This window comes from Sorex araneus, chromosome 5 (genome assembly GCF_027595985.1).
Source record: "Sorex araneus isolate mSorAra2 chromosome 5, mSorAra2.pri, whole genome shotgun sequence".
Lineage (NCBI taxonomy): Eukaryota > Metazoa > Chordata > Mammalia > Eulipotyphla > Soricidae > Sorex > Sorex araneus.
This window is the reverse complement of record NC_073306.1, coordinates 84966106-84989874: the sequence shown is the minus strand read 5'-3', so window position 1 is coordinate 84989874 and position 23769 is coordinate 84966106. Positions and strand designations below refer to the sequence as shown.

The 23769-nt window shown below is 63.5% G+C and overlaps 2 protein-coding genes across 3 annotated transcripts; both read left to right on the top strand.

Annotated features, from left to right (window-relative positions):
- The first annotated feature begins 1151 nt into the window (after positions 1 to 1151).
- Positions 1152 to 5082, top strand: EFNA4 (ephrin A4). Its single transcript, XM_055140428.1, has 4 exons — positions 1152 to 1324; positions 3401 to 3696; positions 4141 to 4209; positions 4506 to 5082. The coding sequence occupies exons 1-4, from the start codon at positions 1212 to 1214 to the stop codon at positions 4640 to 4642; spliced, it is 615 nt and encodes a 204-aa protein (XP_054996403.1). The 5' UTR covers positions 1152 to 1211; the 3' UTR covers positions 4643 to 5082.
- Positions 5083 to 14806: 9724 nt separating this feature from the next.
- On the top strand, positions 14807 to 23342 carry EFNA3 (ephrin A3). Of its 2 annotated transcripts, XM_055140426.1 has the most exons (5): positions 14807 to 15040; positions 20518 to 20831; positions 21190 to 21255; positions 21453 to 21530; positions 21763 to 23339. In XM_055140426.1, exons 1-5 carry the CDS (start codon positions 14913 to 14915, stop codon positions 21891 to 21893), a joined length of 717 nt encoding a protein of 238 aa, XP_054996401.1. In that variant the 5' UTR covers positions 14807 to 14912; the 3' UTR covers positions 21894 to 23339. The 2 variants fall into 2 exon arrangements, with proteins under 2 accessions (XP_054996401.1, XP_054996402.1); XM_055140427.1 differs by lacking the exon at positions 21453 to 21530 and having other exon boundaries at positions 21763 to 23342.
- The last annotated feature ends 427 nt before the right edge of the window (positions 23343 to 23769 follow it).

Sequence of the window (23769 nt, the reverse complement as noted above, 5' to 3'; positions counted from 1 at the left end):
CTACCGCCTCGGAGGTGGACGGAGCGGGAGGGCGAGTCCCGGCTGGGGTCTGCGCGTGTCCGCCTGCTGCTCGCGGCTTGCTCCTGCCCAGCCCCGGGCGGCCCTCTGCGCAGTCCAGACCACCCTCAGCAGGCTGGTCCTCGGCTCCAACCTGGGGGACAATGGTCACCCCCGGCCGATGCGGCCGCTGTCCCGCCGCCCCCACCCCCCACTGCGACAGTGTCCGGGAAGGGGAAACGTGGGTCTGTCTGGCAGCTGTTCCCGGAGCCCCGGAGCCAGGGCGGAGAGGGGTGGCGGCGGCTCCCACGATCCCAAGGCCGCACACCTGCCTCCTCCCCCTCCTCCGCCCCCACCTGAGGGCTGGGGAACAAAGGTGCTTTGTACAGGCCGCAACCACCTTATTACCTCGTCTTCAGGACGGGGAGCCCAGAACCAAGGTGTGGGCAAGAGAAGGGACCCGCGCCAACCCCGAGGTGGGCATGGAGCTGGCCAGTGAAAACGAAGTGTGCATGTGTGAAGTGGGACGGGCAGTCCCAGGAAGCGATCTGTCTTCCCCTGGCGCCGCACCTAGATGTGCAAAGAAAAATGTGGCCGGTCCTCATCCGTGCCTCATTTTCCTCTTGGGGTACAGGGCGTGTGCAACTATAGAAATCCTCCGAGGAGCTTTTTTCTTTTTAATGGTTTTTGGGCCACACCCGGCGATGCTCGGGTTACTCCTGGCCCCAAAGCACTCAAGAATCACTCCTGGAGGTGCTCAGGGGACCATATGGGATGCTGAGGACCGAATCCGGGTCGGCCGCGTGAAAGGCCAGCGCCCTCCCCGCTGTACTATCTCCTTGGCCCCCAAACCCTCCAAACTTCTAATGAGGTTCTCCACCGCGTCCCAATGCAGCCACGAGACACTCAGCCTTCCTGGAAGCACTTCCTAGCCGGCGGGACGGGGCCCCGGCTCCCGCTGGCCCGGCCGGGCTGAGCCTGTGCACGCGAGGTGGCGCGCCGAGGGTTAAGGCGACTCGGCGGGGAGCAGGGGGGCGGAGCCACGCCCGCATTGGTGGAAAGTTATCCCGGGGCGTGGCCCGCGAGTCTCCGCACCCCACCCCCCTTTTCGGAGCACCCCCCCACCCCACCACCTTCCACTTTGTACCTTTCTCGCCGCCACTGCGAAGCGGGCCGGGGCGGGCCGGACCGGAGGGACCGGAGCCCGGGGGGCGATGCGGCTGCTGCCCCTGCTGCGGACGCTCCTCTGGGCCGCGCTCCTCGGCTCCCCTCTCCGCGGGGGCTCGGGCCTTCGCCATCCCCTCTACTGGAACTCCAGCAACCCCAGGTAGCCGGGCCGAACCCCGCGCGCCGCCGGCCGGGCCCGCGCGCGCTCGGGCCGGGCGCGCCGCCGGCCCCCGCTCCGTGCGCGCCGCTGCCCGCGCCGGGCCGCGCGCCGGGACTCCTTTGTCTGAGTCGGCGGGGGAGGGGCGGGGGAGGGGCGCGGCGCGCTCGGGGCGCCCCCCACTCCTTCCGCACGTGTGGGCGCGGCGGAGCACTCGTGCCCCGAGCGCCGGGGCTGGAGTCCGGGAGCCGGGCGCTGGGGGAGGGGGTCTTGGCCCGCGCTCCGAGCCCCGCCCCCCGCGCCGCTTTTTGGGGGAGCTTCCCGGCTCGCTGGGGCGGGCGGATTGGGACGGAGGAAGGGAAGGGGCTTCAGGAGCGGGTGAGCTGGGCCGGTCCCGCGAGGCTGCCCACCTCCTTCGGGAGTTCTCTGGGGCCCTCTGGCTCCATCTCGTCTCAGCCTGCCCTCCTGGCTGATTCACCTTTGGGCGACTTGTTTGACCTTCCTGACCTCAGTTATCTCATCTGTACAATGGGCTAATAACACCCGGACCCCTGGGAAAGCAGTCCGGCTGCCCTGAGTGTGCAAGGCATTCTCTGCAGAAGCCAGCTCTGATTTCTTTCCCTGCCTTTGAACCTTGGTGTTTTTCTGCTGCTTGCTTCCATCCTCCTCCTGGTTTCTCCCTGCCTCTCTGCTTTCTCCATCTGTTTTCCTTTCTGATTTTCCTACTTGAGACAATCTGCGCCTCTGACGTGTGTTAGCTCGCTAACATTTTACTCATCCTGTGCGGTGCCTGGGCCTGTGTTTAGGGGATTCCAGAGATAGCCGTCTAGACTCTGCCCTCTGGGAGCTGACCCCCCTTCCCGAGGCAGACCTCTGCACGGGTCATTATAATACCAATGCGCTGTCATAAGTGCTATTGTCCTGCAGCGGGAATGCCTCTCCCTGTTCCAGCCCAGTGCCCCTGAATCGCTTGGAAGAACGTTAAAGATTCCTGCCCCTGCCCCCCAGCCACTCACCCTAAGGTTTCTGGTTCTTCTATTGGACCCACAAAAATTTTGGTGGAGAAGGACCTGGTGCAGGACTCCTTCCAGACACCGAGGGCCTTGCCTCCACTCGTGCCAAGATCTAGCTTGTGTTGGCTGGGGCCCTGGGCCCAGGAATCTGCATTTCTAATCCAGCCACCTGCTGCAGGGTGGTCCTGGGGCTACTCATGGAGAGGCAGTTGGAGGTTTTCTTTAGTCCACTGGGGTTCTGTGTGTATGTGGGCCTGGGGAAGTGGGTGCCCAGAAGCTGATGGAGGGAGGAATGAGGGGTACACAGCATGGCCAGCCTCCAACTCTGCTGGGGAGGGGAGTCCTGTGGGGCCCAAGGGTTGGATAACAGTTGGGTGACCCCTACTCCTGGCATGTCCTTGCCCTGGGGGGAAGGGGAAGCACCCTCTTGCCTCTCCCTGGCTTGACCCTGGTGTTCTTTCTAGCAGAGGCTGGAGCGATAGGACAGCAGGTAGGGCGCTTCCCTTGTTCATGGCTGACTCGGGTCGATCCCTGGCATCACCTATGGCCCCCCAAGCATCTCTAGGAGTGATCCCTGAGCACAGAGCCAGAGTGAGCTCTGAGCACCACTGGTGTGACCCCAAATCCAAGCAGTAAGTCAGTAATACATAAAGGGCAGCCTGGTCCTGCACATCTAGGGTGCTGCTGCCCTGGCTGGCCCTGGCTGGCCCTGGCTGTGCCTGCAGCCCGCAGCCCAGTCCACACTCTCGCATCTGTCCCCCTGCTCCTTCACAGCACCCTCCATTTCTCAGATGCAGGCGCCAGGCCACGCCCACTGGGGCAGCTCGAGTGGGAACGGCAGGGTGGGCACGGCTTTCTCCCCGTTGGAGACACTCAGCCCCTCAGCTTCTCTGAGCTGGGAGGCCTTCACTCATTCCTTGTCCAGAGCTGTGACTCACGGGGACTGGGGCCTTGCCGAGCGGCCCCCTCTCTGGTGAGGGTTGGGGGAGCTGGCAGGGACCTGATGGCCCTGGGGGCCTGTGCCGCCCCCCTCCCTGAGCCCCTGACTCCTTCCCCACACCCACAGCTTGCTCCGAGGCGATGCGGTGGTGGAGCTGGGCCTCAACGATTACCTAGACATCTTCTGCCCCCACTACGAGGGCCCGGGCCCGCCGGGAGGCCCCGAGAGCTTTGCGCTGTACATGGTGGACTGGCAGGGTTACCAGGCCTGCCGGGCCGAGGGGCCCCGGGCCTTCAAGCGCTGGGAATGCTCTCGGCCCTTCGCCCCCCTGGGCCCTGTCCGCTTCTCAGAGAAGATTCAGCGCTTCACGCCATTCTCGCTCGGCTTCGAGTTCTTACCTGGAGACACGTACTACTACATCTGTGAGTGAGACGGGGGCACTCTCGGGGCTGAGGTGGGGGAAGAGAGGGCCGGGCGGGGGCTGGCCCAGGACTGACATGGCCCTCTAGTAGGAAGAGGGCTTGGGAGGGGGGCCCAGGGGCCCAGGGGCGGAGGACGGGCAAGAATGGGGCCTGAGGGGCCAGAGTGATAGCACAGCGGGTAGGGCGTTTGCCTTGCACGCGGCCGACCCGGGTTCGATCCCAGGCATCCCGTATGGTCCCCCAAGCACTGCCAGGAGTAATTCCTGAGTGCAAAGCCAGGAGTAACCCCTGAGCATTGCTGGGTGTGACCCAAAAAGAAAAAAAAAAAAGAATGGGGCCTGATACGTGGGAGTGCCCCCTGTAAGGCACAGCTGGAGAGAGGCAAAGCTGGGGGTCTGGGTGGGCAGATCACACTGTGCTCACTTCTCCCCGCACCCCACCCAGCGGTGCCCACTGGAGAGAGTCCCGGCCAATGCCTGAGGCTGCAGGTGTCCGTCTGTTGCAAGGAGAGCAGTAAGTATGCCGGGTGCTCTGGACCCCTTCTGGGAATGAGGAGGGAGGGGGGAGCACGAGACTCTGAGTTCAGGAGGGCTCCCTCACCCAGCTTTGGGCCCAGTGCTGGTGTCTCGGGAGGCAAGGCCCATCTAGGCCTCCCTGGGCTGGCAGTCACGGGGCAGTTTGGGGGAGCCTCTGAAGTTGGATAAGGAGGTAGGTGAGGGGAAGGGACAATTGATTTTGGAGAGTGGTGGGCACAGGGGGTGGCAGGCAGAAGCTGGGGCCCCCACCAATGCGCACCCTCCCATTCGCAGAGTCCGAGTCGGCCCATCCTGTGGGAAGCCCCGGAGAGAGTGGCACTTCGGGGTGGCGAGGGGGAGGCGCCCCCAGCCCCCTCTGTGTGCTGCTGCTGCTGCTATTTCCCATCTTGAGGCTCCTGCGAGCTCTCTGAGCCCTCCCCGGATGCCCTGCAGGGGGCGCTGCCCCTGAACTCTGTCCAGTGCCCCGGAACCCTGTGAGAGGACCTCAGAGGTCAGGGGCCTGCGGACCCCTACCAAGTGCTGGCCCTGTGTGAAGAGGAGCGTGGGGCAGCCTGCCATGGTCTGCGCCACCCCAACCCCCAGGAACACAGGACTCGGTGGCACTGCATCCTTGAAGCTGCAGGGGGCCAGAGCCCAAGCCCCCAAGGACAGACAGGTGGATGACCGGCCAGGGTGAGGAAGAGGGCCAGGCTTGCCATCTGCGTCCACCGCCCTGGCACCTCTTCCCCAAGGCAGCACCTTTCCCTCCGGGGGGAGGGTCAGTCACATGTCTTCTGTGAAGATGGACTTGGCATGAGGTCCCTGTTCATGCCACTTTGTATTTTTATAAGTATCTGGACCAAACCCTCAATAAATTGTCATCTGTCCCCCACACCCAACGGACAGGCTGCTCCGCAGATCTCTCCTGGACACAGGATTCCCTGCGGCCCCTGCTCTTGGCTGGCTTGGCCTGACCTCCACGCCAGCTGTGCCCAGGCCATCAGAGCCAGGCCTCAGTGGGCGCCCCTATGGGCAGCATGGGGTGGGTGCCAGCGGCAGCTGTGGACCCGCTTGGCATCCTCTCCCACCTCGGAACTGGCTTCCTGCGCTGGGAGGAGCAGGTGCTGTGATGACCCAGCCAGCTGGGGTGTGGGGGAGGGGGACACTGCCCTTACCTGTGCACCCCGCTTGTCGCCAGGGGGCAGAAGGAGGGGTGGGAGAGAGCCAGCACCTGGATTTCAGGACGCCTGGGTCCCCAGAGCTGGATTTCCCTCTCCCCCCCACCCCACGGGCGCTCTGGGCGGTGCCCGGCCTAGAACTGGGGAGGTGGGTCAGATCAAAGCCTCCTTCCCCAGCGGCCTCTTTGTTCTGCGCTTTTATAAGGAGGAGGGGGTGGGGCGAGGAGGGAGGGCCCCCTTTGCTCTCAGCCACCCGGTCGCTCTCCCCACCTCTGGCTGGTGAGGCTTCGATCTCCCCGAAACCCGATCCAAACGGAGCTCTCTCTCCAAACGGGGGTCCTGGGTGGAGCCGGGGAGGGGGCGCCCCTTCCCCCCCGCACTCCACTCTCGCGGCCCGGTGCCCCGCAGCCAGCGCTGGCGCCGTGCCGGCCCGCCTGGCGCCCGGCCAGCGATCGATAGGTGGATGTTGTGCTGATTAGCTCGTCCGGCTGCGGCAGCGAGAGGCGGCGTGTGAACACGCGGGGGGCCGGGGGGTGCCGGGGGTCCAGCGCCTGACAGACAGCGCGCGGCTAGCTGGCGCGCCCCTCCCCCGCCGCCTGGCGCACCACCGCCCGCCCCTAAGGCGAACCGTGCCCCTCGCCGCCTTCCCGGGGTGCGGGACTGCCCCCGACCCCTTGGCCGCCACTCTCAGGGAAAGCCACGGCGATGGGTGCAGCGTGCTTGCGCGTTCGGGTACCGGGGCCCGCACCCCGAAGTGCGATCTTCTGCCGTGGGCAGGGCGGGCGCGAGCTAAGCTGCAGGAGGCGCTACAGTCTCCGTCTTTGGTCCTGGGTTCCAGTTCCGTGTCAACTGTCAAGCAGAGGGGTCTAAGTGTCGCCGTGGCAACCGACTGTCACTGCTCCGCCGGCCCGTCCCCCGTGCAGCCCTGGACGGCGTGGGGGCGGGCCGGGGAGCGCACGGAGCCCCGCGAGCGGCCCACCCTGCTCCCCGCGGAGCCCACACCTTCTCCGGGCCGGGCCGGGCCGGGCCGACCCCGCCGGGCGCGCGCGCTGCCGAGCCCGGCGCCGGCGCGCGGATCCGCAGCTGATAAGAGCGCGAGAGCGCGGACGCGGGGCCCCGCGGCGTCCCCGCACCCCGACGCGCGCGCGCTCCCAGACACGCGCCCCCTCCCGCGCGCCTCGAGTCGCCCCCCGCCCCACACCCTCTCTCACCACCCTCCCGGCCGGGGCCCGAGCCCCCCGCCGTGGGGCCGAGGCGCGCTGCAGGCACTGGCCTTCCGGGGCTGGGCCCTAGCCCTGAGAAGTCCTCGAGGCGTGTTCCGGGGCGCGGTTGCAGGAGGATGGGCAGGCCTGCAGGTTTTGGGGCGTCACCGGTCTCCCCTGAACTCAGCGGCGGTCCACGGCCCAGGGCGGAGCCCTCAAATTGCTGGGCTTGCCCTTGGCTCTCCGGAACGGAAGCGAAAACTCCCTCATCTGGGGCTCCTTGTCCCGAGGGCTGCAAAGACCCTCCTTTCCCGAGTCCTGCAGGGCGCTTGCAAGGAACAGTCCCCTTTTCTGTGTAGTTTTGGTCTTTTCAGGAACTCCTTCTTTTTTCTTCTTCCCTCTCATTAAATCGGCCTTCCTTTCCTTAGTCATTCATTTGTTCATCCATTCAACAAACTGAGCTCCTGGGGTGCCCTTCTTTCAGTGGGCCGCTCCAGCTGAGGTCGCGGGGGATCCCCAGCGGTGACGCAGTTGGAGAGGGGCTTTCTGCCTTCCAAAGAGCCACACCGAATCCCGGGCCTGGGGCATGAGGTCATCCTCAGTGTGCCCCATTGGCTCAGACCTCACTTGGAGGGGAGGGGGCCCCCATAGCAACCGTGGGTGCATCCCCGCTGGACCTGAAGAGCTGTGGTCGCCTCCACCGCCTTTTGGTGCCTGGGATGGGGGCTGGGAAGCTGGTGGGGAGATCCACCGCTGGGGGGGGGGTGCAGCCCCAAGGCAGCCAAGTTGTTCTCCATTTCGACTTCCTGTATCTCAAAGTAATGCCCAGTGTAACTCACCCAGGAGGCTCAGGAGAGGGGTGTTATTGGTCACAGGAAATACTGCCATCTAGAATGTTCATTCTGAGATCCTGGTGCTCATCTGCATATCGTCTGCATCTCATTTGCATTCTCTTCATTTAAGGTCAAACTGGGCAGACAGCTCCACATTCCCAGGCCTGTCGCTTGTCTGGATCCAGAATCCATCCCTTTGCTGCTGGCTCGCTGGCGTCCAGCTTCCCTGCCCGCTCTCTCCCAGCCTCCCGTTTCTCAGGGGCGGCAGAGCTAAAGGCGAGTCTAGCTCTCCCTCTGGACATGCAGTGGCAGATGGGGAGGGCTGGGTCGCTCGGCCTGGAGTCTAAATTGGCAAAGTAAGTGGTGGGGGAGGTGCCCCGGCTGGGCTGAGGGTCTCCAGGGCCAAATCACCCACACGCCTGGCAGGGTGCTGGAAGAGGGATGCCTGCTTCCAGCAAGGGGCAGGCCTGCCCACCTGTCTGGTGCCAGGGCAGCTTCCTTCCTCCAATTAAACACTAATGAGGTGTCATTAACCCTTACCTTGCCTGCCAGCCCTCCAGTGCAACTTGAATTCAAGGGCTCACACTGAGGGAAAAGAGGGTCTTTGCAGAAAGTAAGAGCCAGGGAACAGGAAGTCAGGAGACAGACACCAGGGTAGGTCTGAGGCCACAGTGACCCCACACCAACTCTGTGTTTCCAAAGAGCTTGAATAAGGGGTCTCCTTGAGAGTGTCTTTATTTTTCTGTTAATCAATTCAGCAGTTATTTATGAAACATCTCACCTAGTCCTGCTAGTGCAATACCAGGAGGTATGCTTGATGCTAGGGAGGGACACACACATGAGACCAGACCCCCTTCCCTAGGACTCTGCAGATTACTGGTGAAGATAAACTGACCCACAAATACTGATGATGTCAAGTGCTTGTACAGGTGCTGTGGGGGACACAGGCAATCGAGAAGGACAAGGCTCAGAGAAGCCAGGACAGACAGCTCCTGTGCGTCTTAGTAGGGGAGCCCCCCAACCCCCATCTGGGAGCTGCCCTGCCTGAACTCTGTGTTTGGAATGTGGTGTATGTATGGGTGACTGTGCGTGTGTGTGTGTGTGTGTGTGTGTGAGTGCATGTATGGATGTCTGTGTGAGTGTATGTGTGGGTGTGCATGAGTTGAGTGTGAGACTTAAGAGTATGTACGAGCATGAGTGTGTATAATTGTGCGTGATGTTGTGACTTGTGTGTGTTCATAAGTGCATGTGACTGTATGAGTGTGTGTGTGACAGTGTAAGCATGTCTGTGTGTATGTGCATGTGTATGTTTGTGTATGAGTATGTGACAGTGTTTGTATGATGTGTTCGAGAGACAGAGAGACTGTGAGAGTGTGTTGTTGGATCTCTGTGTCTGGAATCCCTTCTCCTGAACACACATTGTGGTTTTATTGCAGATCAATGTTTGCTGTGAAGCTCTGGGCAGATTAGCCTGGACCTGCCCAGCCCAGGGGAGGGGAAGTAGAAAACCAAGGTTGGTTCTCTGAGAAAGGGTGGGCAGGCACCACCTTTACACTGAGGCTTTCAGAATCCTGCTCCCCGAGTAGCAGCCAGTTGACCAAGGGAGGCCGAGGGAGTCTCTGGTGTGGGTGCCCAGGTGAGTCCCCAGGGGCCTTGGCTCCTGTTGGAGATGCAGGCCTTCCAGTCACCTCTCCCCACCAAGCCCCCTCCCCGGCCTGCTCTGTCTGCAGGCACAGGCTGGTTCAAACCTGTCTGCTGGCTCCTGCTCCTTTCCAGGGGACGCAGGGCTGGGGAATGCTGGGCTTTCCCAGGAGGCCCTGGACTTCACCCTGGCCTTCTGTTCCTCTCCAGCCCTGACTCCTCCACCCACTCTGAGGACCTCGGCCCGAGTTTTGCCCGGGCATAGCTATCTTGGCAGGAAAACCCTAGAATGATTGCTGGGGGCAAGGGGAGAGAATGGGTTGGGGGGTGTCGACGGTGACACTACTCAGAGACCACTCCCCCAGTTCCCTGAGTGGACCATGCTATTTCTTTCTTTCTTTCTTTCTTTCTTTCTTTCTTTCTTTCTTTCTTTCTTTCTTTCTTTCTTTCTTTCTTTCTTTCTTTCTTTCTTTCTTTCTTTCTTTCTTTCTTTCTTTTCTTTCTTGCAGTGCCCTTTCTGTGGCAGGAGAGAACAGAGAGCCAGAATCAGGGGTGAGGAGTGGGGCTGAGGTCACAGAAGACGGTCAGAGCGCCTTATTTCCCAGCCGAGCAATGGGCACAGGCCTCTTTGATGGTCAGCCCCCCTCCAACTCCCATCCCTGCTTGGCACCCGGGGTGCCCCTCATACCAGGTCAGCCAAGGGAGAAGGTTGGGAAGAGAGTACAGAATCTGGGGCTGGTCCCAGGAGAGAAACTTTTTTTTCGGGGGGAGAGGTCACACCTGGCATTGGTCAGGACGGACTCCTGGCTCTGGCTCAGGGATCACTCCCGGAGGGCTTCAGGGGAGCCTATGTAGTGCCAGGGACCGAGTTGGGGTCAGCCACGCACAAGGCAAGTGACTTCTTGTTGTCCTGTCTCTCAACCCCCCAAGAGCCCCTCCGATAATCATACTGAGGCTTTCCTTAGCCAGGCGTCTCCCCAACACTTGCCTCTGACTCGTAACACCCTGTGCCTTGAAGTCGGGTGTTTCCCTCCACATTTTACAGATGGCAAAAGTGAGGTGATGAGCAGGACTTCGGACTGGAGGAACTGGAATTTACGTCCTGTTCTGTGTGGAGCCCCACTGCCTCCTTGTCAGAGGACTCATCCCCCACCCCCATGCCTCCTGCTTCAGGCTTCACGGCTGGCGGGACCTGTTAGAGGGATCAGGGAAGGACTCAAATGGGAGGTGTCACGCCCAACCCCACCCACGAAGTCTGGCGTCCCGATTGACGTCTCCATGGATCACACATCAGCACGTGGGGCCCGGATGTCTGTCGGTCCTGCGTGTGGTTCCCTGTGTACTCATGTTGTTAGGGCTCTGTATAATCACATCCACACACAGACATGCACATACGCATGTCAGAACACATGCTTGTCACCCTCCTGATAGCACCAGGTCTGGCCCCTGCCAGCAGCTGCCCGAGCTGGGGCACACACATGGCTGGGCAAGGTGCAGAACCCGTGAATATTTCATGGCTGGAGCTGGCGGCTGCCTCTCCCACCCGCACACATGCCCGCGCCTCCTCTCACAGACTTCTTGTTTATTTGTTTAATGAATTATTTATCTCTTGCTGCCCCCCCCACTCCTTTCCCTGCTGGCCTCCCCCTCCCCCAGGCCCTGCCGCCATGATTTATTGAATGCATTTCAGCTCCATGGTTGCCACTGAAGGTCCCGTGAGCCACCCTCGGCCACACAGCCTGAGCATTCCCTCTGTCCCCAGCCTGCTCGGTTCCCTGCTCCCATGGTCCCCGGGGCCGAGAGTGAGGCACCGTGTTCAGAGAGCTCCCGGGAGCCTGCGCTTGGAGTGTCTCGGGAGAATATGGCAGTGGCATGGGGCAAGGCGGGGGTCAGAGAAGACTGAAGGCAGAGCCTGCATGTGAGAAAGGTCTCGGCCCCGGAGAGAGAGGACCAGTCCTCAGGAGACAGTCCCCGGCTCTCAGAGGTCCTCGCCCTCACGAGAGGTGCCTGTCAGGGCCCTGGGAGACCAGGCCTTCCCACTACAGCTTAAGGCCCACCAGGGGTGGTGAAATCAAACCAGTTGTATGGGTCTCAACAAGTTTTTGTTTTATTTCGCAAAGTATTAAGGCTACAACAGCAGGACTGGAGAGAAAACTCAACGGACCGGAACACATGCTTTGTAGGCAAGAGGCTTGGGTTTGAGCCTTGACCCCACAACCAGGTCCCCCAGCCCTTCCAGAAGAGACCCTGACCACAGAGCCAGGAACAGCCTCTGAGCACTGGCAGGTGTGGCCCCTGAGCACTGCTGGGTGTGTGGCTCACAAAAGCAAAAAACATAAGAAAGAATTGAATAGAAGAAACATATCAGAATGCATCAGAGAAAAAATTGTTACAGGGCTGAAACAGAAGTCCAGCGGGTAGGGCACTTGCCTTGCACCCAGCCCACCCGGGTTCAATCCCCGGCATCCCATATGGTCCCCTGAGCACCACCGAGAGTGATTCTTTTTATTATTTTTTTTTTTTTGCTTTTTGGGTCACACCTGGCGATGCACAGGGGTTACTCCTGGCTCTGCACTCAATAATCACTCCTGGCGGTGCTCAGGGGACCATAAGGGATGCTGGGAATCGAACCCGGGTCGGCCGCGTGCAAGGCAAACGCCGTACCTGCTGTGCTATTGCTCCAGCCTCATCCGAGAGTGATTCTTAAGTGCAGAACCAAGTGTAGGCCCTGACCAGTGCCAGGTGTGCTCCCCCCCACACCCCTGCAAATATAGCATGTAACTTAAGTTTGTTACATGTGAACATATGCTTATACGTGTGTGCGCTAAACCATATGAAGAGGGTTACAAATGTAAAATATAGATCTTAGAGCCTGGGAAAATAGCACAGGGGTTGAGGCACTTGCCTTGCATGTGGGTGACTCCAGTTTAATTTCCATCACCACAATGGGTCTCTTGAGCACTGCCTGGATGATCCCTGAGCACAAAGCTTGGAGTAAGTCCTGAGAACTACTGGGACTCTAAATCACCTAGATGTTGATATATATCATCTTCCTGTAAGTCACAGGTGGGGAAAGGTCTGAATCACAAAATAAACACTGGTGGAACCCTGGACCATTTCATATCCCAGATGCCACTGAGAGAAGCCTCAGCTTCAAATCAGGTCCCAGGGCTATGGACGGTGACCAGGCTGCCTCCACAGAGACCCATCTCAGAGAAGACCAGCCCCCTGCACAGAGACCCACAGACGGCCAAGTGCCATAGCTAAAGGCAACCCTCCCAGGCCCCAAGGGCCACAGAAGAGGGCCCTCCTCCTGGGGAGACATGCAGGCCATCCTCCCACCAGAGGAAGCTACACTTTGTCTTTTGCAGAAAGGCACCACTGCTCATCAGAGACACGCCCGAAGGACTAGGTCTGCACAGAGAGACGCTTTCTCTGCTCCACACAAAAGCCTGACGCTCAGCAGCTCGCTTGGAACGAGGCCTGTGAGAACTCCAGGGTCAGAGGCCCCTGGCTTCAGCAAGCACTGCTGGGATCCCAAAGAAAGGGGTTGGAGCAATAGGACAGTGGTCAGAGCCCTGCCAGGAGTGATCCCTGAACATTACTGGGTATGGCTCCCCAAAAAAACAATTAGATGAGAGGCGTGCTAGGGAGAAGGGCACAGCTGTTGCTGGAGATGAAGAGGACGGGGTGCGAGGGTCTAATGAGAATAGGGAGCTCCGTGGAAATGGGCCCATAATGGGAGGCAGGTTACAAACAAAGACTTGGGGTTCCATTGTGGAACCTGAGCCCCCCTCCAGAGCAGTGCATTCTGATTCCTGCTGGTGGACAGCTCCCTACCCCCATGTAACCTGCACATTGCCAGGCGAGTTGGGGGCACTGGGGCTGGGTCCCCTAGAGCCAGCAGACCAGCATCATTTGGGTGAAACCGTCTCACTGGGGATGAGGAGTCTGGGGGGTGGAGGGCTGTTTGCACAGTCCCCCAGTCCCCCGCCAACTCCCCCAAGGGGCCTAATTTATCTTCTGACTCTTGAGAAGGGAGGTCTCCTGGGGTGGAGAGGAGCCCCAGAGGGTAGCCTGCGTTTGCCTGGCAGCAGGAAGGCACCATCCAGGCTTCTGCACGGTGCGGTGACTCTCCAGTCCTGCTCTGCGCAGGGCCGTGTGCCTGGGCTGCACAGAGCCGGCCTGTACGTCCTTTTCCTGAAAGAAGAGAGAAGAGCCTCGGGTCTGGCTTTCTGGGCCCAGCTGATCAGAACCTGGTCTGAAGCCCTGTCCTCTGGCCCCTTATGGTTTTGTTTGGGGGCCACACCCAGTGGTGCTCAGGGATCACTTCTGGTGGGGCTCTGGGAATCCTATGTGGTTCCTGGGGTTGGCCACAGTGCCTTACCTGGTGGACTATTGCTCTAGGCCTGTCCTGGCCACACTTAAGAGTGAGCTGGGTGAGGGGTGGGCACCCCAGTGTGGGTGTCTCACTCTGTGTGTGTGTGTGTGTGTGTGTGTGTGTGTGTGTGTGTGTCTGGCAGCCAGTGCATCCCTGACCTTTGCCTCTGGGTGTCTGTGCCTCAGCTCCTGAATATGTCTGTGCCATGTTGGGTTCTGTGTCACTGAGGGCATGATGGCTGTGTTGAGAGCTGCACCACAAGTGGCTTACCCTCTGCCCTCTGCTCTCTGCTCTGTGTCTGGGAGAGCAGGCATGAGGATAGCGGGGAGACCACTGACTGCCCTGGAGTGGAGGCCCGCCTGAGCGTATGTGTCCCGCAAAGCCTGTCACTCTCCTCTGGCTCCTGCCAAGAAATCTTCACCTGACTTTTTTTTTTCTTTTTGGGTCACACCCGGTGATGCATAGGGGTTACTCCTGGCTCTGCACTCAGGAATTACCCCTGGCGGTGCTCGGGGGAACATATGGGATGCTGGGAATCGAACCCGGGTCGGCCAGGTGTAAGGCAAACACCCTACCCACTGTGCTATCGCTACAACATTCTTGAGAGCCTCAAAACAACAACACCACAAAAAACAAACGAATCAAAACCCCAGCAACAAACAGTGGAGCTGGAGAGAGAGGACAGCAGGTAAGGCACTTGCCTTGCACGAAGCTGCAAGGCTGACCTGCTCTGATGCCCGGCACCATCTGGGTGCCCAGAACTCCTTCAGGAGTGATCCTTGAACTCAGAACCAGTAGCAGGAGCACTGCCAGGGGTGGCCCACAAACAAACAAGCAAAAAACCCAAACCAGTAGCAGGCTGTGGGGTAGGACTGTGGTGGATGCTGTCAACCACTGTGTGCTGCCCGCTGCCCTCCCCCACCCACCCCAGAACCCACCTGCCCAAGAGGAAAGGGGCAAGAGGCCAGACGTTCAGAAAGGAGGGGGCTCCAGTTCTACTTAAGATCTCGGGGACCTCCCCCCATTGAATGCCAGACTCCTTCACGCCAACCCGGAGAGGAGGGTGCCCACCTACACGGAGAGCTTGGGCTGGGCCTCTCAGATCCATCTCCAGGGAACTCCAAACCTGGGGTGCAGGAGGCCCAGCACTGGAAGGAGCAAATTAAACCTAGAAGGGCGAGGCAGGCGAGGAACGCTCCGCCTGTTCCTCGGGGTGTGTGTGTGTGAGGAGGGGGGGGGACAAGGCGCGCGCCCCCCCACCTCCCACGCGCCGCCGAGCGGGGCGGGGCCTGGCGGGAGCGCGCCCGGGGCGGGGCTTCGGGGGCGCGCCCGGGAGGGCGGAGGGAGGGCCGGGGGCGTGGCCTACGGCTGGGGGCCGGCGGCGGCGGTGGCGGCGGGGAGCTGGGACGCGAGAAGCCGGGAGCGCGGGGCTCAGTCGGGGGGCGGCGGCGGCGGCGGCTCCGGGGATGGCGGCGGCTCCGCTGCTGCTGCTGCTGCTGCTCGTGCCCGTGCCGCTGCTGCCGCTGCTGGCCCAGGGGCCCGGGGGGGCGCTGGGGAACCGACATGCGGTGTACTGGAATAGCTCCAACCAGCAGTGAGTCCGGGGCCGGGGAGCCGGCGGCCTGGGGAGTCCTGGGGGAGCGCGGCTGGGGGCGGGGAGGCAAGGGAGAGGGGGGACCCCGGCTGTGGGCGTCTGTGAAACTCGGGGGGCCGTCTGGAAGGGGCCGTTGAGGTAGAGTAAGGAGGGCTCGGGCCGTGCGGAGGAGGCAGCTCGGGGACACCCCACCCCACCTTGGCTTTCCTCCACATCCGCCTCTGGAATAGCGTACCCCTACTCCCCCCATCTCCTCCCCCGTCGCCAGACTGGGGCTTCGGAGTACCGTGTGCCGGGGCTAGGCCGCCGCACTTGGGGGGCCCAGGCATGACCTGTTTTCGGCCCTGAGGGTTTCCAGGGATTCTGTGCAAGTCTCCTGTTCTCCAAAGTGGGGTCCACGGCCGAACGGGAAATCCGACCCGGCGCCTCCTGCGAGCCGAGGCTCGGGGGTCGCTGCCCCGAGTGGGCGCAGCGACCGAGCTGGGGCACCGGATCGGGGGGCGCGGGGCGGGGGTGCCGGCGGCGGGCGCCGTGTGAGCGGGCGTGCGCGCTGTCAGCGGGCGTGTGTCTGAGTGTGTGACTTGTGTGTCTGCGTCGGCGACCGTCTGGGGGGGCGAGGGCGGCGGGTCGGGGAGGGGGCTGCGGTGGCCGCCGCGTGGCCGGCCGCCGGGGCCGGGTGCCGGCGGCGCCGCGGCGGGCTGGGCGGGTGTCGGCGGGGCCGTGCGGTCCCGGCTGCAGGCCGGCTCCTCCCGCGCCCGGTCCCCGCTGCCCTTGTCCTCTCCTCCCGCCGAGCCGCGCTGTGCTTCCCCCGGCCGCCTCCGTGCGTCTGTGTGTCTGTGTGTCTGTCTGTGCGCGCGCTCGCCGGGAGATCCCCAGGGACGCGGGGGTCACTGTCACACCTGCCCTGGCGGCGGCGGCGGCGTCGCCTCTGGCTCCCCGCCTCGGAGGGCGACTCGGGAGTCCGTGGCGAGGCCCCAGGGGAGGGGGCCCAGAGGGCCGGCGGCCGCGACCCCCAACCTCCCGGGGGAGGGGCTGCCGCTCGCCGCTCCGCTCTTTGTTGTTTGGGGCTCCGCGCCTCCCCCCCACCCCCGTCTCTCCCTGCTCGCACCCGGAGTGTCAGACGGGGGGTGGGGATGAGCCAACGACGCCCCCCTCTCTCTTCCCATGGAAACCTCGGGGGTGGGGAGGCGGCCCCTCCCCCCCGGAGCGGGACTCGGAGAACTCCGGGGGGCGACGGGGGCTGCCTCGCCAGCTCCATCAAGCTCGTCCCCCTCCCCCAGACTCACACGTCCGCCCCCCCCCGCCCCGCTGAGTCTGGCGGGGAGTGGAACGCCAGCAGGTGAGGGGCCCTGGGTCCCCCCAGCCCCCGCCCTCGGGGGCACCCCGGCGTTCTCAGGGGAAGCCAGGTGATGCGGGAATGGCCTTGGGTGAGGGGGTGTGCTGTGGATCGGGTTCCCCTCCCCCGCACACACCTGGGCGCAGGTGAAAGCTTAGGGAAGGGGGTGCGGGAGCCCGGGGGCCGGGCGCCTCGGTTGCGTCCTCCCTGCGCCCCCGCAGGTCTGGGCCAGCAGAGGTGGGAGGGGGTGCGCCCCGGGCCGGGAGGCCGCCGCCGCCCCCACCTCGCTTCCTCGGCCTTTGTTGCCGCTGCGCCCGGGCTCCCCGGCTCCCTCACTGCGGCAGCCGCGGCCCCATAAATCGTGAGAGCGACGTGCTCCGGAGCCGGGAGTGGAGAGGGCCGGGGAGCTGGGGGCGGGGCCCCGCCGAGCCACAGGCTCCCGCGCCCCCTCCTCCCGGTCACGTGAGCCGGCCTCCCGGCTCCCACCGGCCCCCAGTCACGTGCCGAGGGTCTTTGCCCCTTGGGTCACGTGGAGAGGGTCTTGCGACCCCGCCTCCTGGGGTCACGTGGGAGGGCACTGCTGGGACACGTGCGACTGCCCCCTTTGACATACCTGCCCCCCCCCTCCGTTTAGGCCCCGAGACTAGGCGTGAGACCTGTTCTCAACCTGATCTAAAAGCTGAGGACGGGGGCGGGGGGACACTATAGGAGAGACACTAGAGAAGGTGAGGTCGAGGAGGGGTCCCTTGAATCGGAGCTGAATTGGGGGCTGCTAGGCGGGGTTGGGGTGAGGACCGACCCGGGAGCAAATGCGTGCCCCGGGCGGGTGCTTTCTTTGCAGAGCTGAGCCAGGGTGTTGGGGTCGCCCCTGTCTCCAGAAGCCTGGGGCTCACTGTCTCCCTCCCAGTCTCTGCGTCTCTGCACGGTTTCCGTGGCTCTTCATTCACACGTTCATCCATTCATTCGGCAGATACTTATTGAGGTTCTACTACGTCCCCTCTGGGTCGGTCTTGCTGTTTCGCCTTGTCGCCAGTCTGCCCTGCACCCCACTTCTGCCCCTACTCTCCCCCTGCGTCTCCGCGCCTGCTGCTTGTGCGCCTCTGGATCGGTATCCACGGCTCCGTGGCTCTGTTCTCTCGTCCTCTCTGGCGTCGGGACATCCTCCCACCCAACATTCTTTCGCTGGGTCCCACTCCCTTGCCCGTCTCGCGAACCGGCCCCCCCGCATCCCCCTTCTGGGTGTGTGTCTCGCTTTCGGCGGGTCTCTCGCTCGTCTCCGCCGCTGCAGATCAATAAACCTTCGCTGCCGCCGCTGTCGCAAGGAGGAGGGGCGCGGAGGTGGGGCGTGAGGAATCTCCCCCACCCGACGCGGGCCCGGGGTGGCGGGGCGCGGAGGGTGCCCGCGGGGCTGCGGGGGTGTCGGCGTGCACACGCCTTCCCGAGAGGTGCCCCCCCACCCCGCCGCCCCCGGCCTGGGTGCGCAGACCCCACGCTGCGCACACGTGGCGCGGCCTCTCCGGCTCCGGCGACCAACTCCAGCGTCGGGGCTCAAGGCGGGGGACAGGGGCCGCGGCCCAGTGGGACCCCTCTCCCCACCTCTCACCTCCTTAGCTCCTCACCCCGGCGTCTCGGGCCGGGGGCGGGGATCTTACAAGTTTAGGCCCCCTCGGGAACCCTCCCCAGCTCCCAGGTCTAGTTAGACACCCTGTTTACCTGCCCCTAATTGCCCCTGGGGGAGAGCTTTGCTCCTTCCCCGATCCCCCGCCTCCCACCCACCAGCCCCCTCCGGCTCGGGCAAGGCGGGGCGCTGCAGGTGTGAAAGACTGGGGTCGGGAATCACCCCGGGGGCTTGAGAGCTTCGAGAGCCGAGACGAGGAGGTGAGGGGGCACCCGCTCTAAGTGGCGCGGGTCGGTACGCGCCTTCCAGCGAGCGTCCGCCACCTCGGGGATCCGGTGCTGAAGGAGAGTGGGCAGCGTTTGAAGGGGCCCGGCCCGTGGGGGTGTGGTCCCGGACTGGGGGGGTGGGGCCGGGGAGGCGGGTCCCTGCTGCGCCCCTGCCCGCGGCCCCGCCCTCTCCACTACCTGGGCTGGGAGCATGACAGATTCAATTAAAGTGCCCCAGTCAGGCCGACACCTCCGCTCTCTCGGGAGCTGTGGCCGCAGATGCCTGGCACCTGGCCCTTACGCCCCCCCCCGCCCCATCTTCCGCTGTGGGTACGGCCACTCCATCAGGGGCCCTTCTCCCCCGCGCCTAGCCTGGGGACGGCTCTCGGGGGCTGTCACTGACACCAGTCCCCGGGAACAGTAAGCGCGGCATCTCTCACTGGGGTCACCCTGCCACTTTTCTGGAAGCGAGGCCCCCACCTCCTAAAGGAAACGGAGGCGCGGGGAGGAATAGCTCCGACTCGGACTTAATCCCTGCTGGAATGGGGTGTGAGGAAGGGAGGAGTGGTTAGCGCCCCAGGGAGGCACCCCTGGGGAGTGGGCTGGACACCGGGTGCGTCTCTGTTGGAGGACTGAGGCCCCAGTGTTGGATGTGAGGCTGCTCCGCGTGGCCCCCTCCCCATGCCTGTAGGGGAGGATCACCAGCCCACATTGGGCTTGGGGATGAGGAGGCCAAAAACGTGGGGAGGCGGCTGGGAGCCAGTGGAACTCGTTTTCCCGCTCCCGGTGCCCCAGGCCGAGACTCCTGCCCACCTGAGCGCCAGGGCCCGGGCGGCGCCCAGTGACCCATCGCTCCCGTGGGAACCAAGTGGGGCCGCTGGCGTCCCGATGATGATTCAGAGGCGGTCCCTATTCTGGGGTGGCCACTCGCACCGGCGCCCCACGCCTGCCCGCGTCGCATCAACTTGGAGGGGAGTCCCTGGGGAGGGGGCTGCGGGAGGGAGGAGAGACCCCCAGGCCCCACCCTGCACAGAGCCGCCAAGCCTCTTTCCCTAATGGATCTAATTACTGTTTGTGGAAGCCGGAGGTGCCAAGCGACCCAGGAGCCAGTCCCTCCCCTCAGGGAGTTCCCAGGAGCGGGGGACCCCAGTGGTCTGACATCTTGCCAGGTTCCCCCATACCTTCCTGCGCCCACCGCTTGACTCGCCTACCTCTGCGCCTCCCCCCGGAAGTGAGGGAAGCCCGGCCCAGCCTTTGAGTTTCCCGCAGCCCCCTGGGCAGCGCCTCGGAGGCTTTGGCGACCCGCACTGGGATGCGGACTGGCCGGGTAGGGGGCGACTCCTGGGGTCCCCGCCTCTGCTCGGCCCAGAGCAGGATGTGGGGAGCGCAGGTACAGCCATCTTGTCTGGGCCCGGTGCCCACCGCTCTGCCTCCGGGTCGGGGTGCCCAGGTAGAGGAGGGAGGTGCGGAGAGTCGCGGCAGCTCGGCCTGGTGCGGGGAGCCTTGGTTTCGAGTCCCTCCCCTCGGGGACCTGAGTGACCGTGGCCTCGGGATGGGGGTCCGGGGCACACGGGGACCCTGGAGACCGGTGCGCGCGCGGGCCGGGGGGAAGCTCGAGCTCCCCGGGATCAACCCACACTTGCACGCGAGTCCTGCACGCATCCCGCCGAGCTCTGCGCGCGCCGCCTGCGTGTGGGCGGTGGACATATTTGTGTGTGCCGCGGAACTTGTGCATGTGTGTGCATGAAGCCTCGGTGCACGCGTGTGTGCGGGCAGGTCCCGGCGCCTGACCTGGGGGGCGTGCGGGAGACCTCCCAGCCTCACCCCGCGCTCGAAAGCCTGCCATCCCGCCTCCCCGCCGCTGGATTATGGGGGATGGACGGAGGAAATCCGGGCCCGGGTCTGGGAGTCGCAGGGGCCTGCGCCGTTTCTGTGGTAACCGAAGCGCACGTTCCCCGCTTTCCTCCACCCTTCTCCTCCGCCTCTTTTCCTTCGGAGGCCGCCGGGCTCCCCGCGCCGCTGCTGCCCTCTGCCGGCCGCCGGGAGAAGGCGCGGGCCGGCGTGGGCCGGGAAGGCGCGCGCGGCTCTGGCGGCGCTAGGGCCCCGGGGAGCCGCCGGGGGACCGAGACTCGGGGAGGCTCCGAGGACCCTGGGGGAGGACTGCGGAGCGGGGGGGCGGGAAGCGGCTGGCTTTGGGGTTTCTCGCCTCTGATCCGCTTCCTCTCCACCCACCCCGTCCTCCACTCTCCCATCGCAGCCTGCGGCGAGAGGGCTACACGGTGCAGGTGAACGTGAACGACTACCTGGATATTTACTGCCCGCACTACAACAGCTCGGGGGTGGGCCCCGGGGCGGGCCCGGGCCCGGGCGGCGGGGCGGAGCAGTACGTGCTGTACATGGTCAGCCGCGCCGGCTACCGCACCTGCAACGCCAGCCAGGGCTTCAAGCGCTGGGAATGCAACCGACCGCACGCCCCCCACAGCCCCATCAAGTTCTCGGAGAAGTTCCAGCGCTACAGCGCCTTCTCGCTGGGCTACGAGTTCCACGCCGGCCACGAGTACTACTACATCTGTGAGTGGGCGGGCCCCCGGGGGGGCGGGGGCCGGGGGTGCAGTCAGCAGCCCTCCAGCCCTGCGAGCCTGAGGCCTCGGACTCCGGGCTCAAAGAAGGGCGTTGGGGGCAAAGTTGCATTCTTGGGGGAGGGTCCGCAGTGGAGCTCCTAAGAGGGGTTGCTCCTAAGAGGGCTTGTAGGCCCAGGGCGAAGCTGGCGCGGCCACTGTCCAGAGAGCGGGAGGGGGCCAGGTCAGGGGCCTCCCTATGGGAGCAAATGGGTCGGGGGCGGGGGGCGCTTGCAGAGGTGCGCTGGAGAGTTTCTGAGGGCGCGGGGTGGAAGTTGGGAGAAAGCGACTCAGCCCCGTCTTCTCCCCAGCCACGCCCACCCACAACCTGCACTGGAAGTGTCTGAGGATGAAAGTGTTCGTCTGCTGCGCCTCCAGTGAGTACCCGCCCCTGCTAGCTGCGCGCCCCTCCTTGGCTCCCCCTCCTCCCCCGCTTTGGGCCTCCCCCTGGCTTCCTGGGGATGGGGGCGGAGGGCACAGGTGAGGGGGACTAGCTCCCCAGCTATAGCAGGAGGGAGGGGATCCCGGCCCTGACTCTCCCCTCCTCTCTCCCCACCCGCACCCCACCCCGCAGCATCGCACTCCGGGGAGAAGCCGGTCCCCACTCTCCCCCAGTTCACCATGGGCCCCAATGTGAAGATCAACGTGCTGGGTGAGTCTGCGCAGCGCCCTCTGGTGGCCACTGCTGGAACCGCAGCCCCCTCCCCGGTGCCTGCTCACCTCGCATGTCTTCCCTGGGACCACGGATCTCCCCGACCCCCCGTGGGTGGCCACGTCCCCCCCACCCCCACCCCTGCTCCACCGCTGCTTCCCTCCGCTGCCTGCCTGCCCCGCTCTGGCACGCGGTCCAGCCCTCACCAGTCTGTTTATTCATTTGTCCACAGAAGACTTTGAGGGAGAAAACCCCCAGGTGCCCAAGCTGGAGAAGAGCATCAGCGGGACCAGCCCCAAGCGGGAACATTTGCCCCTGGCGGTGGGCATCGCCTTCTTCCTTATGACGCTCTTGGCCTCCTAGCTCTGCCCCCCTTGGCGGGGAGAGATGGGGTAGGGTCTCTCCATGGAACCCTCCCTGACGGCGGGGCCTGGACCCCTCCACCGATGACTGGAAGTGGGGTCTGCACCACACATCTGTGCTCCCCCGCCCTCTCCCCGTAGGGCTCAGCCGCGGACCAAGCACAGGGACAGCCTTGGTCCCAGGTGGCCTTGTGGCTCTGGGAATGTCTGGTACCAAACACGGGGCGCAAAGGGCAGTGCTCAGGTCTCCCTGGCCCCTGGTACCTTCCTCTGACCCCTGTCCTGCCAGGAGACCCATGTGCCCGCGAGCTGGGCATGGCCAAGTGTGCAAGGCACCCCATCACTCTCCAGGGGCAGAGCTGGGGAGGGGACTAGATGGGCGAGGGGGTGGCCCGACCGCAGCCCCCTCCCCCGGTTTACAGCAATAAGCACGTCCTCCTCCCCCCACTCATACCCCCAGGGTTGTGGTTTGGACTGAACCCACGTTTACAAGTAGACCCCCCTGAGGGGCGGGCAGTGGATAAGGGTGACAAGGGGTGGGCACTGGGCGCCAGGCAGGCATGTACAGACTCTATATCTCTCTATATATAATGTACAGACAGACAGAACCCCTCCTCCTCCGCCCCACCCCCGACAGTCCGACTTCCCCACCCAGCTTCAGACCCGTCCCCACCAGGCTAGGCCCCCCTCTGGGGGACCCGCTGGCCCCTCTTTTGTCTTCTGTGAAGACAGGACCTATGCAACGCACAGACACTTTTGGAGACCGTGAGACAACGACGCCCCTCCCTGCCCCCAGCCCCCCAGCCCCCAGCCGGGACCCCAGGCCAGGCCCTGGCCCCACCCACGTGGCCCCGCCCCACGTGGCCCCGCCCATCCTCCTGGGCCTTTTTCAAGTGCTTTGGCTGTGACTTTCATACTCTGCTCTTAGTCTAAAAAAATAAACTGAAGATAAAAATAACCGAGTGTGTGTGATTTCGAGGGGCCGGCAACCTTCTCTAAACCCACAGGTCACAGGCTGGCCGGGGAGGGGACTCTGGGGCCCAAGCCACGGCTCAACACCCTTTGCACTTTTAGGTGGTTTGGATGTGATAGTCTCTCCTGAGGCGGGGGAGAGGAGTGGCAGAGGGCTCCTTGGCTGCCCCGCCTGATTCCTGAGGGACGTCCTGGACAGGAGTCTGTGGGTTGTAGTGGGGTGTGAACCTAGTTAAGAGAAAAGTCATGTCTTGATTTTCACTTGCCTGTCCCTGAGATTGAACCTTCTTTGATGTACCTAGGCAAGATGCCTCAGTAGCGGAAGGCGCTTGTGGCTTTGTAAGGGGCAGAAATCACAGATGTTTCAGCCTGCATTAGGACCCTGAAGCTCTTTCAAAATATCCAGACAGTAGTTGTTAGACCTTCATTGTTTTTAATGTGTTAATAAACATATATATATATTGCTATACCTCCCAATGTAAATGTTTTGATAACGTGTTTCAATATAATTGCTTTCCTTTATAGTCCTTTGTAACTTTTTTTCATTGTGATGTCTTGGCAGAAAGACTGAGTGTTTCCTGGTTTGGTGAGGAGGTGGGGGTGGGGGTCCAGGCCTCCAGCACCCTGCAGGGGCAGGAGAGGGAAGACCCCTCCTGTGGGCTGGACCAGGTCAGAGCCACGCAGCTGGGCTGTGATGCGGTGTGGAGAGGGACAGCGGGCTCATCTTCCCTCACCCCTGCCCCCAGGGACAGGGCCTTATCCACATGGCCTTGCCCTGTACCCTTGCCACTTGGTCCCAGGGAACTTCACTAATTGGCACTGGGGCAGGGGGGAGTCCTTGGTGAGTGTCTCTCCTGGGGACTGCAGGAGAGAGCCAACCCTTGGTGGCAGGGGCCAGGCCTTGT